Source organism: Leptonychotes weddellii, chromosome 11, assembly GCF_054177405.1.
Source record: "Leptonychotes weddellii isolate Sample4059 chromosome 11, ASM5417740v2, whole genome shotgun sequence".
NCBI classification, from domain to species: Eukaryota; Metazoa; Chordata; class Mammalia; order Carnivora; family Phocidae; genus Leptonychotes; species Leptonychotes weddellii.
The window spans coordinates 11,794,914-11,813,287 of record NC_138379.1 but is presented as its reverse complement, the minus strand read 5'-3'; the positions used below and the strand labels follow the sequence as shown (position 1 = coordinate 11,813,287).

Sequence of the window (18,374 nt, the reverse complement as noted above, 5' to 3'; positions counted from 1 at the left end):
TTTCAGCTCTAATTAAAATCAGGATGAAGTGAGGTAAGCCTAGGTGGCTCAATGGGTTAAGCATCTGCCTTCAGCTCAGGTCATGATCCCCGGGTCCTGGGATTGAGCCCCTTGCCAGACTCTCTGCTCAGTGGAGAGTCTACTTCTTCCTTTCCCTCTGCCTCTCCCCCACTGTTTGTGCTCTCTCACTCTACTCACAAGCTCTCTTGCTCTCTCTCAAATTAATAAATAAAATCATTAAAAAAATCAAGATGAAATGAAATAAAGCATCTGTACTCAAGCAACTGTCTTTCCCTAGAACTTGCCTGTGCTTTCTGGCAGGTGTTTTCTTTGGTGGATTTGGTGTAGCCAATGACATTGATCTCCACTTTGCCTCCTCATAGCTTCTTTAATTTCTACATTTTTTTCCCATGTGAAAGCATTTGCTTAAATTGTACATCTCCATACAGTTGTCCCACTCAAGCACATCTTTTTGACCCTACATGTTATTCTCTCCCTTGTCCACTAGATCCAGCTGCAATGGCCTCATTTTTGCCTATAGGCCTTTGAACTAGGTCCTTATTCCCCAGGGCTCTTCCTCTAGACCTTCCTATGCCTGGATCGTTGTCCCCAGTCAGTCTGCAACTCAACTGCCACTTCCTTAGAGGTCTTCTTTACCCACCATGTAAAGCCATTCTCTATCTCCCTGAGTTATTTTGTTACATCACTCCCAATTTCTCTATAGCATCTCCACCATCTGATTATCTTATTTACTTGTTTATTCTCTCTCTCTTCCAATTAGAATGTAAGCTCTATGAAAGTAGATGCATTGGCTGTTTTGTTCACCACTGTATTTCCAGCAACTAGAGTAGACTTGGCATATAGTGAATGCTTCATGAATGCTTACTGAATAAAAGGCCACCATCTCCACTTAACTCTCTTAAGAATAAATGCATTTTTAAAAGGTACATTGTTAACTGGAAGCTTCTGAAATTGGTGACTTTCCATTCTTGGTGATAAAATTGAAATGGAGAATTTTAGGTCAGTTAGTATATCAGCTGGGGTTCTTAGCTGATATACTAAGCAGATCTCTGTAGCTAACTTAAGGAGAAGGGATATATGATATGCAGTTAAATAGCTTATGGATATTTGGAAGAGTGGGAATCACAGATTCTAGGTTGAGTGATCAGGAAGAGTTTGCAGAAGCATACCTGACTGGACTGGCATGCTAAGCGAGCTACTTACTGCCTGTGCCGTAACCAGGATCACCCTGCCCTGGCTAGACTGCAGTGGTACACACATTCCTGACCTCAGAGCCACTTCGATGCTTGGAACCACCTATCCCCAGATAACTGACTTCCATTCCAAGACTTGTACGCATGCTCCTGGTTGGCAGAACCCATCACATGCCTGCACCCAAGTGGCAGGGTGACGGGGAAAAAAAATGAGGTTCTTTGGATTTTATGTTGGGAAAGTGATACATATTTTAGAAACTAACATGTGCAGGATGCTTTTAAGAGATTTTTGGGCAGCCACACACTCTGGATGTGCACAGTGGGGATGGGAGCTCACAAAATGGGTTTCATTTATCCCTTAGTTTTTAATATCCACAGAATTTAAGGGGGTCCCAGTCTCTGTCCTACACCTAGGAGGAGAAGCAGAAGAAATGAAGGACCACAAGAAGTTGAGAGCAGGAAAATTATTGATACCATAGAGTTATTCATATCATTTATTTTTACTGAATACCTCCTGTGCTAATAGTTGTGGTTAGTGCTGAAGTAGAAACACATATGGATAGCATGGTCCTTCACCTCGTAGCATTAGCATAGTGTAGCAATTGATGCAGTAGCCCTTCCCAAATACCTCTTCTACTCTAATTTTGAACTGTTTATTAGAAGGAAGCTTTTCTCAATGAGAAACAAAAACATTTATCTTACTTTAGTGACTCTAATCCTTTTAAAAAATCACTCCAAAATGTATTGTGTGCTACTGTGCATCAAGCACTTTGCATACATTATATCATTCAATCATCATAATTTCTTGAAGTACATATTATTCTCTTAGAGCTAAAAAATGAGGCTTACAGATATTTAAAATAATGTTCCCAAAGTTATGCTATTGTAAATAAGAAGACTAATTAATCCTGGTCACCTCTCTCCAACATATTTGGAATTCTGTTTAAAATCCACGATTGGCTAGGTTCACAATGGTAAGCTCATTCCATCTTGCCTCATATCTCTGTTTGGACCTTGGCTCTTAATGCAGGCCCTCAGGCCATCCAGCTTATCCACATGCATTTGCGTGCTTCCTCTTCCTGGACACATATCACCTTAAAAAATTAATAAACTTTGGGGCGCCTGGGTGGCTCAGTCGTTAAGCGTCTGCCTTCGGCTCAGGTCATGATCCCAGGGTCCTGGGATCGAGTTCCGCATCGGGCTCCCTGCTCTACAGGGAGTCTGCTTCTCCCTCTGCCTGCCGCTCCCTCTGCTTGTGTTCCCTCTCTTGCTATGTCTCTCTCTGTCAAAAAATAAATTAAAAAAAAATTAATAAACTTTATTTTTAGGAAAGTTTTCAGCTTCTGGCTATTTGAACAGGAAGTACAGAGAGTTCCTGTATAATCCTTGTTCCCACACATGCAAATTTCTCCCACTATGGACCTCTCACATGGCAGTGGTACATTTGTTACAACTGATGAACCTATATTGAAGTATTATCACACAAAGTCCATACTTTACATTAGGGATCACTCTTGGTGTTGTACATTCTATGGGTTTGGACAAAAGTATAATGACATGTATCCATCACTATAGTATCATACAGAGTAGTTTCACTGCCTTAAAAATGCTCTGTGGGCTGTCTGCTCATCCCTCCATTTCTCCGAACTCCTTGGCAGCCACTGATCTTTTCACTGTCTCCATAGTTTTGCCTTTTCCACAATTTCACATAGTTGGAATCATATGGTATATACCCTTTTGAGATTGGCTTCTTTCACTTAGTAATACACATTTGGATTTCTTCCATGTCCTTTCCTGATTTGATAGCTATTCCTTTTAGTGCTGAATAATATTTATTGTTTGGATGTACCACAGCTTGTTTATCCACTCATCTACCAAAGGGTGTCTTGGTTGCTTTCATGTTTTGACAAATATGAATAAAGTTGCTAGAAAAACCAGGTGCAGGTTTTTTTCTTCCCAGCTTGATTAAAATATAATTGACATATAATGTTTTATAAGTTTAACATGTACAATGTGATTTGGTATACCATACATATTGTGAAGTTATTACCACAAAAAGGTAAGTTAAAACATTGGTCACCTCACATAATTAAATTTTTTTTTTGTTGAGCGGATGTAAGATCTACTCTCAAGTATATAACACAGTATTGTTAACTATGTTACCGTACTGATTATTAGATATCCAGAATTTATTCATCTTAAGCTGGAATTTTGTAGTTTTTGACCAACATCTCCCCCTTTCCCTACCCCCAGCTCCTGACAACCACTGCTCTGTTCTGATTCTGAGTTTGACTTCTTCACTTTTGAAGGATAATTACAAAGAGCACAGAAATTTAGCTTGGTGTTTGTTTTTTCTCTCAACACTTTAAATACTTCACTCCATTCAGTTCTTTCCTGCGTGGTTTCTGAGGAGAAGCTGGATGTAATCCGTGCCTCTGCTCCTTGTTGTGGTGGTCCCAGACTACTGATAGTGATGCTATTGCCCAGGAATGCCTGTGGCACTCACCTGGACCTGGATTACTTGTAGTTAAGTCCCCACAGACATTTCCCCTGCTGAGGCCAGTGTTGTGGCTGGACTGGCTCTTGTGGTTCTTATTATGATCGCAGGACATACTTGACTGTAGTAGAAATGATCAGGGAACTTCGGGGTACAAGATTTATTATGCCCTAGTCCTGGAGGACTAGTACACGGCATATCCGAGGGCCACACCCGAGGTTGCAGGTGAAGAGAGCGAGAGAGAACAGACCTGGTGCTCTGCCTCTACTAGGGTCTGGAGGTGGTAAGGAGGTATCTAGGGTTTCGTTGGTTCAGTCTTTACTGGCTAATATAAAGCACGAGAGTGGGAATTAGAGCATGGAAAGGGAGAAGCAGGGTCACTCAAGTGGTCAGTTATTGAAGTTGCCCAGGGATTTCTGAAAGAGGGAACTTCATGAGTGGAGGTGACCTAATTCCTTATCCTGTTCCTTTCCTAGTAGCTGTGTCATAAGCTGGCAATATGTTTATTCAAGATGGATGCCTCTTGAAATGGATGCTTTGGCAATCAAAAACTTAATGTCAAGCACTTATACTACAAGAGCTTAATGTCAGATACTCACTCCTCTATAGGTAAGATGTTTTTTCCTCTAGCTGCTTTCAAGATTTAAAAATTTATCTTTGATTTTCTGAAGTTTGAATAGGACATACTTCTATATGGTGTTTTGTTTGTTTGGCATTTATCTTATGAAGTATTCTCTGAGCTTCCAGAGGCTTGGTTTTCGACATTAATTTGGGGGAAAATTCTAAGTCATATTGCTTCAAATAGTGCTTTTGTTCTTTTTACTTTTTCTTCTTTTTCTGGTATTCCTACTACATGTATGTTACCCCTTTGGTAGTTATCCCACCATTCTTGCGTATTCTGTTCTGGTTTCTTTTCTCTGGGACTGTATAGCTCACCGTGCTTCTTGTCCAACCTCTCCATAAGGTAATAGGTCTAAAAGTATCCTTACATATAGATGTTCTTTTAAATTTTTAAAATTTGGTGGAAAATCACAGTGAATAGAATAAAGCAGGAGTCAGTCTTGGACATACTCCCAATTGCATGACTCAATGATATATCTGGTTAGAAGGTGAAAAATGACCTGTGATATTTGTCTTTACGGAGGAGAAGTTGCTGTTCTCTTCAGGACTGTTACAACGCTTTCAGGAGGACATTTCACACATGTCCTCTCAGGATCTCAGTACAATTAATTTTGCCATACTAACAGAATGAGATGGCCCCAAAATGGGAATGGTAGGTTTTTTTTTTTTTTTTGAAGGTACTAGAAAAGAAGTTAGTTTCTAGGGAACAATTGCCTTTTTAAAAGAGCTTGTTATTGACTTCTTAGGTTACATAGGTTTGCCTGCTTTGATAAATTACCCTAATGTGGAAATTTTTTTTCTGTTTGCATCGTGGAATTTCTTTTAAATAGTCTACAATCAAATAATAACAATTTTCCGAATTACTTAGAGGACTCTGTGTGGAAAATGGACAGACACAGTCATGTGAAGTCAAATATATCTTTAAGGACTAATGCAGCTTTTTGTTCTCAGTGGTGATACTGGATGGAAGAGACATTTCCAGGTCTTTATGAGTTCGTTAAAAAGTCCTCTTGCTGACTGTGAACAAGTCTTCAAAAGGTAAGCCTATGAGGGTTAATGGTGGAAGCCAGGTTTTTCAATTGTGTGAATTATTTTATTATGCAGGAAATTCTTATAAACTTGAGTTTATAAGGATTGAAAGGTTGAAAAGTTCTTTGGAATCACAAGAGATTTGAAGTCAATCAAAGTTAGTTTTTAATTCCATCTCTGTCACTGAAGGGTGTATGACTTTGAGAAAATTAAGTGTTCTAAGCCTGTTTCTTCAACTATAAAGTGGGGATAACAGTACTTGCTACAGTAAAGATAAGACGTTGTACATTAAATGTGATTCTATATATGTGTGCATATATAGATGTAGATATATAAATATATATATAGGTGTACATATATTACACATACACACAGTAAGTGTGGAAATATCATGTGATATATATATAGTTGTGCATGACAAATAATAGATGTTCTTGCAGCATTTCCTCTCATCAAAATATTTTGTACTGTGTAATGAGGTGGAGGTCATTTAGGAAGGAATAGGTTTGTTGTGGAAAATTAAAAACTTATCTTAATAAATGCTTAATTGATATCCATTTGGAAATGTCATTTAGGTAGTTGTATACAGAAAGCCATTCATAAATTGTTCTCCCACTTTGAATATGTAAATTACCTTAAGTGATTCTTCACTTAGGAATTACACTTTATGCATGACTTTATACATGGTGCATCTTTCATGGAGTCCCGTTTCCATCCTCTCTTGTTCTTTCACTTCTCCTTTAAAACTCAGATAAAGTACTGCTTTCTCTAGGAAGCCTTCCCAGAGTCCATGTTGATTTATGTGTTCTGGCACAGGGAACTCGTAGTCTGCATGAATATACCTATAGTGACACTTATGAAATTGGTGTGTAATGGTCTGAACCCTATATATGAAATCACTGAGGGGAAGAAACCATGTTGTATTCAACTGGGTGATACCAATTGTGAAAGGTTTGACATAAATAGATTTTCCATGTCCATTTTTTATTGAATAAATAAAAAAATGAGCTTATAATGTATTAAAAGTTTTTTCCCTTTGTTTTAAAGGTAAACTGTTTCTAATAACTTAAGTCAGCACCTATAAGGAATAGGCAGAGCCAAGGAAATGGAAACAAAGAACAATGTTACTGACTTTGTCCTCTTGGGCCTCACACAGAATCCAAAGGAGCAGAAAGTACTTTTTGTTATGTTCTTGCTCTTCTATATTTTGACCATGGTGGGCAACCTACTCATCGTGGTGACTGTTTCTGTCAGTAAGACCCTGGGCTCGCCAATGTACTTTTTTCTTGCTAGCTTATCATTTATGGATGTCATTTATTCATCATCTATTTCTCCTGAACTGATTTCAAATTTGTTCTTTGGGGAAAATATCATATCCTTCCAATCTTGTATGACCCAGCTATTTACAGAGCACTTTTTTGGTGGATCAGAGGTCTTCCTTCTGCTAGTGATGGCCTATGACCGCTATGTGGCCATCTGCAAGCCCTTGCATTATTTGGTGATCATGAGGCAGTGGGTATGTGTTGTGCTGCTGGCAATGTCCTGGGTTGGAGGTTTTCTCCATTCAGTAATTCAAGTTAGTACTATTTATGGGCTCCCATTCTGTGGTCCCAATGTCATTGATCATTTTTTCTGTGATATGTACCCCTTATTGAAATTGGTCTGTACAGACACCCATGTCATTGGCCTCTTAGTTGCAGCCAATGGAGGACTGATCTGCACTATTGTGTTTGTGCTCTTGCTCATCTCTTATGGTGTCATCTTGCACTCTCTAAAGAACCTTAGTCCAGAAGGGAGGCGGAAAGCCCTCCAGACCTGTGGTTCCCACATCACTGTGGTGGTCTTCTTCTTTGTTCCATGTATTTTCATGTATGTAAGACCTGCTAAGACCTTCTCCATTGACAAATCATTGAGTGTGTTTTATACAGTCATAACCCCAATGCTGAACCCACTGATCTACACTCTGAGAAATTCTGAGATAACAAATGCTATGAAGAAGCTCTGGGGAAGAAACATCACATCTTGTAGTAAATGAGCACATCTTCCACCACAAAGAGAGTCATTTGGCATTAGGGTTCATTTCCTTAGAATGCAGAAGTCTTAAATCTGATTCTGACTTTCCTTTCGTCAAAGAATTTCTGGTAATTATAATTAAGAATGGACAAGATGATTGTACTGTAATAAGTTTTCCTCCCTGCTAGAATATAAGATCTATAATGTCTTGTGTATCACTTCACTTAGATTGGTATAATGCCTTTATAGCAAAGAATCCATAATAGGTAATGCATTAGTGAGGAAATTTTTATATGATTACACTAAATTTTAATCAATTTGTGCATTTATCTTTTACATTTTTTCTGAGACATGGTATTATTTTTAATTAGATTCTTGTCATTTAATCATTTTATTATACTATTTAAAATATTCAATCATGTATAGAATGTCTTCCTTGTTAAATTTCAGTTGCCTTATATAAGAAAAGTTGGAAGTGTAATAGGTAATAATAGCAAAAATGAAAACCTTACAAAATAGGATAAGGTGCAGCATAAGTTTCCTACTTATCTCTCAGCGTGATCTCTAGTCCTCTTGCAGTCACTTCATCGGTTTCTTAAGATTTATGAGGTAATAATCTTTACAAATGCATGTGCATTTAAATACGCATATGTGTGTTTTTTCTGCTTATGTAGATGTTTGCTTTTACTATGCAACATCTTTAAAAATGTTTCTTTATTTTATTTTAAGTTCAATTAATTAACATATAATGTATCATTAATTTCAGATGCAGAGTTCGGTGTTTCATTGGGAATACCCAGTGCTCATTACATCATGTGCCCTGCTTATTGTCCATGCAACATCTTTCTTAAATACACTTTTAATTTTAGCATAGTTTTTATATATTTTTTATTTTCATTTTTAATTGAAGTATACTTGACATACTGTCTTAGGTTCAGGTGTACAACTTGGTGCTCTGACAATTATAGACATGACAGAATGCTCACCATGATAAGTATAGTCACCATACAAAGGTATTACGGTGGTATTTACTATATTTCCTATGCTGCACTATACCCTTTGACTTGAATATTTTATAACTGGAAGTTTGTACCTCTTAATCACCTTCATCTATTTTGCCAGTCCCCGCAGCCCCTCCCCTCTTCCAATCATCAGTTTGTTCTCTGTATTTGAGTCTGTTTTTGTTTCTGTTTGTTTTTTAGATTTTATGTATAAGTGACATCATCTGCAACATTGAAGACATTCCATACCAGTCTATACAGATCTCTTAGTTTTTCTTGTACTAGGTAATACTCCCTTATAAATATATACTAAAATTAATGTATGCATTTCTCTTTGGATTGTTCCTAAACTTTCTGTATGACAAAGAATTTTGCAATAAATACATGTTTTTGAATATGTGCAAAGATGAGTTTCCAGGAGTGGAGTTGTTGATATATGTATTTGAGTCAATCAATGGTCTGATAGTTAAATGTTGATATTCATAGTTATTGCCAAACTGTCATCCTTGAGGTGGTACTTACAGCTACACTGCTGCTCCCAGTCTGAGAGGCCTTCTGTCCACATTCTCAACAACCTGTACCTAATAAATATTTAAAGCATGGAACAATCTGATTAAAATTATTTTATTTCATTTTTATACTTTAACCAAAATCCTTTTTCTCCCCCCAAATCCTTTTCATATAATTGAGTTTGAGCACCTTCTCATATATTTAACATGATTTGTATTTCTTCTTCTGTGGATTATCTATCAAAGTCTATTTCACTCAATTGTTGACCTTTCCCATGCTGATTTTTATGAGTCATTTATATACTAAAGAAATGATCTCTTCTACTATTGTATATATAATTATTATTTTTCTGGCTTGAGGTATTTTAAAATTTTTATCCTATGTATATGTGATATTTTTAACTTTTTTATACTATACTAACTTTTTTACATCCTTTGGCATGTAAAAAATTTTCTTACATTTTATATTTAATTTTTTTCTTTTGTATCTTGTTTAAAAAGACTTTCCTCACTTCATTCATACCAAAATATTCTTCAGCTATTTTTAGCACTTAATTGTTAAGTACTTTTTTTGGTCTTATATTAAAACTGTTGATTCATTGAGAATTTATTTTGATATAGGAATTAAATAGGGATTGAATTTTGTTTTTCTAAATTTTAGTTGTTTTTTTTTATAGTTGCATAATTATTTTTTTACCATTGACTTGAAATCCTGACTATTATATTCTAATGTCCCATTTGTATTTGGATCCAATTCAGGACTATTCTGTTTTATTGATCTCTTTATTTGTGTCCCAATTGACATAAATATATGTTTCGATATAAACACATATTGATATGCGATGAGACTAGTGGTCTCTCATTTCTGTTCTTTTTCAGATTTATACCTAGTCTTACATATTGATGTTTCAAATTCAAGTTTAAAATAATAAGTTTACATGTAAATAAGATAAATGTTTAACATTAAAATAAGTTGGCAATTAAGTTAAAGTGAGTTTAGTTACAAAACAAAGTCAGTTATTATGTTCAAGAATATTCAATTTAAGGAGATTTATTTAGGAAGAGTTTACTGCTTTCCAGGACTGAGAACTGTTATCCATGAGCAGGTCTTTTCATTCAACAAGTCATCTTTCATGACCTTGGGTACTGCTTCCATTTTTCTGCCTGTGACTCATCCCTTCTAGATATCTGCTGTTCTTCATCCATGACCCCTGAAATGCTTCTTGGCACTTTTGCTGTAAGAAAAACCATCTCTTTCAGGAAGTGTGTGACTTATGTCTTTGCTGAGCATCCGTGTGGCCATCTGTGAAGCCCTGTATTATGAAATCATCACGAGTGACAGGGATATGGCTTCCTCTTTCAGGTGGCATGTATTAGAGGCTTTGTCCTTGCAACCATTCAGGTCCTTTTCACAGTGTGGGTGCCTGTGTGTGGCTCCACTGTCATAGACCATTCGTGCATGATGTAAATCTTTGGGTGAAACTCATCTGCATGGACACTCATACACTTGGTCTCTTTGTTGCTGTCAACAGTGCATTCATCTGCCTGTGAACATTTTCCTCTTGATGGTCTCCTAGCTGGCCTTCATATGCTCCCTTAGGGCCTGTAGCTTGGAGAGGAGACACAAAGCTGTGTCCTCCTATGTTTCTCACATCACTGTGGTGGTCTTAGTATTGTGTCCTGAATATTTATATATTTGCACCCAATCACCACCTTCTCCACTGATCAGGCTGTGGCTGTGTTGTATAGCATGGGACCTCCTTTATTAAACTTAAACCTGTACACTCAGAAATTGGGAGATGAAAAATGCCATGAGGAAGTTCTAGGGTAAAAATGGTAAGTTTGAGAGATATCTATAACTTTATAAGATAAATTTGTCTATTGAACAGAAAAAAGATAATTTCTATGTTACAGAGGAACATGAGCACTATTTGTCCAAAGTATGTTTATTTTGACATATAGACATTGTAAGGAAAGGTCTAGGGACAAACTTTTTATCATTGTAAAAATATCCTATTTAGATTTATATATTGTCTAATTGGTTGTCAAAGTTCAATGTACTGTGAGACTTAGTTAGATTTTTTTGTAAAATCCAGATTGTCAGAATACAGCTCTGGAGATTTTAATTTACTAGTTTTGTTCTTGGATGACATATCTACTTTTAGACAAATTACGCAGGTGTATCTGAAGCCAGTGATCTTTGCATATACTCTAGCTATTCTATAATTTGTATTCACCACATGAACCTATTAGTGAAATCACCTTAGTTCTTTCTTGTGGCACTCTAAAAATTTTTTTTCCTATTTAAAATTTTAAATTTAACTTCCTATTTAAATTTTTCCTATTTTAAAAATTCCAGTATAATTAACATACAGTGTTATATTAGTTTCAGGTGTACAGTATAGTGGTTCAACAATTCTATACAGTACTCAGTGCTCATCATGGTAAGTGTACTCTGGATCTCCTTCATCTATTTCACCCATCACCCTGCCCACCTCCCCTTTGGTAACCACCAATTCTCTATGTTTAAAGTCTGTTTTGTTTATCTCTTTTTTCCCCCATTGCTCATTTGTTTTCTTTCAGTAAATTCCACATGAGTTAAATCATATGGTATTTGTCTTTCTCTGCCTTATTTCACTTAGCATTATACTGTCTAGATCTGTGTTGTTTCAAATGGCAAGATTTCATTTTTTATGGCTGAATAATATTCCACTGTACATATACATATACCACATCTTTATCCATTCATCAGTCAATGGACACTTCCATAATATGGGTATTATAAATAATGCTGCAATAAACATAGGGGTACATATATCTTTTCAAATTAGTGTGTTCACTAGGGTGCCTGGGTGGTTCAGTCAGTTAAGCAACTGCCTTTGGCTCAGGTCATGATCCCAGGGTTCTGGGATCGAGCCTTGGGTCAGGCTCCCTGGTCATCAGGGAGCCTGCTTCTCCCTCTCCCCCAGCTCGTGCTCTCTCTCATTAACTCTCTCTCTGTCTCTCTCTAAAATAAATAAATAAATCTTTTTAAAAAATTGTGTTTTCATATTCTTTGGGTGAATACCCAGTAGTGGAAGTACTGGATCATATGGCAATTCTATTTTTAATTGTTTGAGGAGCCTCCATACTGTTTTCCACAGTCGCTGTACCCATTTGCATTCCCACCAACAGTTCCCTTTTCTCCACATCCTCGCCAACACTTGTTTCTTGTGTTTTGATTTTAGCCATTCTGACAGATGTGAGGTGATATCTCACTGTATTTTTGATTTACATTTTCTCTGATGATGAGTGATGTTAAGCATCTTTCCAATGTGTCTGTTGGCCATCTGTATGTCTTCTTTGGAGAAATGTCTGTTCATGTCTTTTGCCTATTTTTATTTGGATTATTTGTTTTTTTTGGCATTGAGTTGTGTAAGTTGTGTTGTTGATAATGCTGCTATAAACACTGGGGTTCATGTACCCCCTTTGAATCACTATGTTTGTATCCTTTGGATAATACCTCCTTCCCATATGTTCATCTGATTTGTTTCTTAAATTCCACCTATGAGTTAAATCAAATGGTATTTGTCTTTCTCTGACTTATTTCACTTAGCATAGCTAGCTCCATCCATGTTATTGCAAATTACAAGATTTCATTCTTTTTGGTCACTGAGTGATATTCTATTTTATATATATACCACATCCTCTGTATCATTCATCAGTCGATGGACATCAGGGCTCTTTCCATAGTTTGGCTATTGTTGACAATGCTGCTATAAACATTGGGGTTCATGTACCCCTTTGAATCACTATGTTTGTATCCTTTGGATAAATACCTAGTGGTAAAATTGCTGGGTCATACGGTAGTTCTATTTTTATATTTCTGAGGAACCTCCACACTGTTTTTCAGAGTGGCTGCACCAGTTTGCATTCCCACCAACATTGTAAGAGGGTTCCCCTTTCTCTGCATCCTCACCAACATCTGTTGTTTCCTGAATTGTTAATTTTAAGCATTCTGACAGGTGTGAGTTGGTACCTCATTGTGGTTTTGATTTGTATTTCCCTGATGCCAAATGATATTGAGCATTTTTTTTTTTCATGTGTTTGGTGGCCATTTGTATATCTTCTTGGGAGAAATGTCTTTTCATGTGTTCTGCCCATTTCCTGACCAGAGTTTTTGTTTCTTGGATGTTAAGTTTGGTAAGTTCTTTATAGGTTTTGGATCCTAGCCCTTTATCTGATAAGACATTTGCCAGTATCTTCTCCCATTCTGTAGGTTGTCATTTAGTTTTGTTGACTGTTTCTTTTGCTTGCAGATGGTTTTTATCTTGATGAAGTTCCAATGGTTCACTTTTGCTTTTTTGTTTTGTTTTGTTTTTTTATCTTGCCTTTAGAGACATGTCTAGTATGAAGCTGCTGCAGTGGGGGTCAAGGAGGTTGCTGCCCATGTTCCCCTCTAGGATTTTGATGGATTCCTGTCTCACATTTAGGTCTTTCTTCCATTTTGAGTCTACTTTTGTGTATGGTGTAATAAAGTGGTCCAGTTTCATTCTTCTGCATGTGGCTGTCCAATTTTCCCAACAGTATTTGTTGAAGGGACTGTCTTTTTTCCCTTGGATATTCTTTCCTGCTTTGTCCAAGATTAGTTGACCATAGAGTTGAGGGTCCATTTCTGGGTTCTCTATTCTGTTCCATTGATCAGTGTGTCTGTTTTTGTGCCAGTTCATACTGTCTTGATGATTCCAGCTTTGTAATACAGCTTGAAGTGAGGAATTGTGATGCCTCCAGCTTTGGTTTTCTTTTTTCAACATAGAATGCATCTTTCTATCAACATTTTCCTTAATTAAGTTAGAAGCATTTCCATAAGTATCAGTGGAAATGTATAGAAAGTGCCATATACTTAACTCAATGAAACAGTACTGTGTAGAATGTATCTTTCAACTAATTTATGAAGTGTAGAGTGTCTTCAAATATATGGGTAGAAGTATAAGGAAACTGTCATATACTTACCTCAATGAAACAACACCGTGTAGAAAGCATCTTTCAACTAACATCTTCTTTCATAAAAATAGCATGGAGGACATTAGGAGAAGGAATGGAAAAATGAAGGGGGGGAATTGGAGGGGGAGACAAACCATGAGAGACTATGGACTCTGAGAAACAAACTGAGGGTTTTAAAGGGGAGGGGGGTGGGCGATGGGTTAGCCCAGTGATGGGTATTAAGGAGGGCATGTACTGCGTGGAGCACTGGGTGTTATATGAAAACAATGAATCATGGATCACTACATCAGAAACAAATGATGTATTGTATGGTGACTAACATAACATAATAAAATAAAATTAAATTTAAAAAAAGAACCATTTTCAAATGTATGTGTGGAAGCATAAGGAAAGAGCCATAAACAACTCAATGAAACGACACTGTGTTGAATGCATGTTTCTACTAACATCTTCTTTCATGAAATTAGAAGCATTTTCAAAAGTATCAGTGGAAACATATGGGAACAGCCATATATTTAATGAAAGAACACTGTGTAGAATACATCTTTCAACTAACATCTTCTTTCATGAAGTTAGAAGTGTTTCCAAGGGCGCCTGGGTGGCTCAGTTGGTTAAGCATCTGCCTTTGGTTCAGGTCATGATCCGAGGGTCCTGGGATGGAGCTCCGTCAGACTCTCTGCTCAGTAGGGAGCCTGCTTCTCCCTCTCCCTCTGCCTCTTCCTCCTCCCCTGCCTACTCATGCTCTCTCTTTCTCTAGCAAAAATAAATAAATAATAAATAAATAAATAAATAAAATCTTTTAAAAAAAGAAGTGTTTTCAAATGTATGTGGTATGTGTAGAAGTATAAGGAAAGTCGTACACTTACCTCAAAAAAACAACACCGTGTAGAAAGCACATCTCAACTAACATCTTTTTTTTTTAAACATTTTGATAAAACATTTTACAGAAATCCATTGATGAGGTGATATTTTAGTAAATCTTTGAGCAAGATAAGCAAATATTAATATTCTGTGATAATATAAGATTCTGAACAGGAGAACATATCTGTTAGTACAGCTTAGTATGGAATGAGTTGCAGTGTAGGATACTCAGAGCAAGAACCATAGAAATGGACAGAAAAACTGGGCACTTAAGTCTTCGTCCTCTTGGGTCATTTCTTTCTCAGGACTATCAGGATTATTCATGCTTTGAAGACAGGTGAGCTTTTGTACTGACAATAACCTGTGATTAATAGTTGTTAAGTACCTGGGTATCAAACTCATCCTCGAACCTTTTACAAAATTACAGGTCTGTACACAGTCCTGAGAGATTGATCACTAGGTATAGGGTCAGCCTACACCTGGCTTGTTTATGTTGAAAAACTCCCCAAATATTCCTGATTAATCACACTGGTTAAGGGTCATGATGACCAGCTCTGTCCAGAGGAGGTACTGGAGGATTAGCATCAAATTCCATTGTACTGTTATCGAAGTTTTCTGTGTTGAAACTTGTATAAGAAGATTGGTACAGGAGAAAGAGTATGGAGTTTGGAGTCCAACATTTCTGGGTTCCTCTGGTTATTAGTTTGTGAGTTGCTTCATAGAGCCACATTCTCTCTAGACCACATTTTCAAACTGTAAAATGAAAAAAGCAGTGACCTTTTTTTTTTTTTTTTCATGGCTGTTGTCTCTGAACTTCCTGTGTCACATTGCCTCATTCACTGAAGATTCTTCTTGGGGACTACACCATCTACATTCATCACACATGTAAGAGGCTGGTTTTCTTCCATGACCCATCTGTTCTCCCTGCATGCAACAACCATTACCTTCTCCAGCTCAGGTCCCATTGTCATGGGCACATCTTGGACCACTGTACCTCGTTAACCTACCTTGCCCCATAAGAGGTTCTTCTGGTTCACCTTCTCCAGGCTCTAGGTGCAATTATTCCTTCACTTCATCTTGTTTTCCATTGACACCATCTTTACTTTTGTCCCCATGTCCTTTGAGTTGGCTTACAATGTATGACCAGCCTTAACATCTTCAGTTTTCCTGCTTCCCTCTCTCTTCATTTTTAACGTGGTAAGTTGAGTTTTTAAAAAAAATATTTAAATTCAGTTTAATTAACATATACTGTATTATTAGTTTCAGAGGTAGAATTCAGTGATGCATCAGTTGCATACAACACCCAGTGCTCATTACTTCAAGTGCCCTCCATAATGTCCATCACCCAATTACCACATCCCCTTACCTACCTCTCCTATAGCAACCCCCAGTTTGTTCCCTATAATTAAGAGTCTCTTATGGTTTGCCTCCCTCTCTGTTTTCCTCTTATTTTATTTTTCCTTCATTCTCCTATGTTCATCTGTTTTGTTTCTTAAATTCTACATAGGAGTGACATCATATGGTATTTGTCTTTCTCTGACTAACTTATTGTGCTTAGCACAATGCCCTCTAGTTACATCCATGTCGTTGCAAATGGAAAGATTCATTCTTTTTGATGGCTGAGTAATATTCCATTGTGTGTATATACCACATCTTCTTTATCCATTCATCTGTTGATGGACATTGGGGCTCTTTCCGTATTTTGGCAATTGTGGACATTGCCACTATAAACAACGGGGTGTATGTACCCCTTTGAATCACTATGTTTGTATCTTTTGGATAAATACCTAGTAGCGCAATTGCTGGGTCATAGGGTAGTTCTATTTTTACCTTTCTGAAGAAACTCCATACTGTTTTCCACAGTGGCTGCGACAGTTTGCATTCCCACCAACAGTGTAAGAGGGTTCCCCTTTCTCTGCATCCTCACCTACATCTGTTGTTTCCTGAATTGTTAATTTTAGCTGTCTGACAGGTGTGAGGGGGTATCTCATTTTTGATTTGTATTTCCCTGATGATGAGTGATGTCGAACATTTTTTTCAGTGTCTGGTGGCCATCTGTATGTCTTTTTTTTTTTTTTTTTAATGGCTGTTCATGTCTTCTGCCCATTTCCTGACCAGAGTTTTTGGTTTTTGGATGTTAAGTTTGGTAAGTTCTTTATAGGTTTTGGCTACTAGCCCTTTATCTGATAAGACATTTGCCAATATCTTCTCCCATTCCATATGTTGCATTTTAGTTTTGTTGATTGTTTGGGATCAAGGAAATGGTGGCCTCATAGAATGAATTTGGAAGTTTTCCTTCCATTTCTTTTCTTTTCCTTTTCCTTTTCTTTTCTTTTCTTTCTTTCTTTCTTTTTTTTTGGAGCAGATTCAGAAGAATAGATATTAATTCTTCTTTAAATGTTTGGTAATTCCCCTGGGAAGCCATCTGGTCCTGAACTCTTGTTTGTTGGGAGATTTTTTATTTTGATTCAATTTCTTTGCTGGCTATGTGTCTGTTCAGGTTTTCTATTTCTTCCTGTCTCAGTTTTGGTAGTTTATATGTTTCTAGGAATTTATCAATTTCTTCTAGAATGCCTAATTGGTTGGCATATAATTGCTCATTATATTCTCTTATAATTGTTTGTATTTCTTTGGTGTTGGTTGTGATATCTCCTCTTTCATTCATGATTATATCTATTTGGGTATTTTTTCTCTTCTTTTTGAAAAGTCTGGTTAGGGATTTATCAATTTTATTAATTCTTTCAAAGAACCACCTCCTAGGTTTGTGATGTGTTCTACTGTTTTTTTTTGGTTTCTATATCATTGGCTTCTGTTCTAATCTTTATTATTTCTCTTCTCCTGCTGGATTTAGGTTGTTTTTTCTTTTTTCTTTTTTTCTGTTCTTTTTCCAGCTCTTTTAGTTGTAAGGTTAGGTTGTGTATTTGAGACTTTTCTTGCTTCTTGAGGAAGGCCTGTATTGCTATATACTTCCCTCTTAGGACCACCTTTGCTGCATCCCAAAGGTTTTGAACTGTCTTGTTTTCAGTTTCATTTGCTTCCATGTATTTTTTTTTTTTTAAATTCTTTAAGTTCTTGGTTGACCCATTCCTTCTTTAGTAGGGTGTTCATTAACCTCCATGTATTTATGGTCCTTCCAAATTTCTTCTTGTGGTTGACTTCAAGTTTCATAGCATTGTGTTCTGAAAATATGCATGGTATGATCTCAGTCTTTTTGTACCAGTTGAGACCTGATTTGTGACCCCGTATGTGATCTATCTGGAGAGTGACCCATATGCACTGGAGAAGAATGTGTATTCTGCTGCTTTAAGATGCAATGCTCTGAATGTATCTGTGAAGTCCATCTGGTCCAGTGTGTCATTCAAGGCCCTTGTTTCCTTGTTGATCTTCTGCTTAGATGATCTGTCCTTTGCTGTGAGTGGGGTGTTTATGTCCCCACTATTTTTGTATTATTATCAATGAATTTCTTTAATTTTGTTATTAATCAATTTATCTATTTGTCTGTTCCAAAGTTGTGGGCATAAATATTTAGAATCGTTACATCTTCTTGTTGGATACACCCCTTTATTTGGTATAGTGTCATTGTTCTCTTGTTACAGTCTTTGGTTTAAAATCTGGTTCGTCTGTTATAAATATGGGTACTTCAGCT

The 18,374-nt window shown here is 36.8% G+C and overlaps 1 protein-coding gene across 2 annotated transcripts; it reads left to right on the top strand.

Annotated features, from left to right (window-relative positions):
• The first annotated feature begins 3,218 nt into the window (after positions 1–3,218).
• Positions 3,219–7,796, top strand: LOC102737742 (olfactory receptor 4A47). Of its 2 annotated transcripts, XM_081797420.1 has the most exons (2): positions 3,219–3,227; positions 6,479–7,796. In XM_081797420.1, exons 1-2 carry the CDS (start codon positions 3,219–3,221, stop codon positions 7,394–7,396), a joined length of 927 nt encoding a protein of 308 aa, XP_081653546.1. In that variant the 3' UTR covers positions 7,397–7,796. The 2 variants fall into 2 exon arrangements, with proteins under 2 accessions (XP_081653546.1, XP_006728642.2); XM_006728579.2 differs by lacking the exon at positions 3,219–3,227 and having other exon boundaries at positions 6,467–7,796.
• Positions 7,797–18,374: the final 10,578 nt, after the last annotated feature.

Bases quoted from the DNA above. Each gene is read 5' to 3' on its own strand.
- LOC102737742 (XM_006728579.2), top strand. From the start codon at position 6,467: ATGGAAACAAAGAACAATGTTACTGACTTTGTCCTCTTGGGCCTCACA.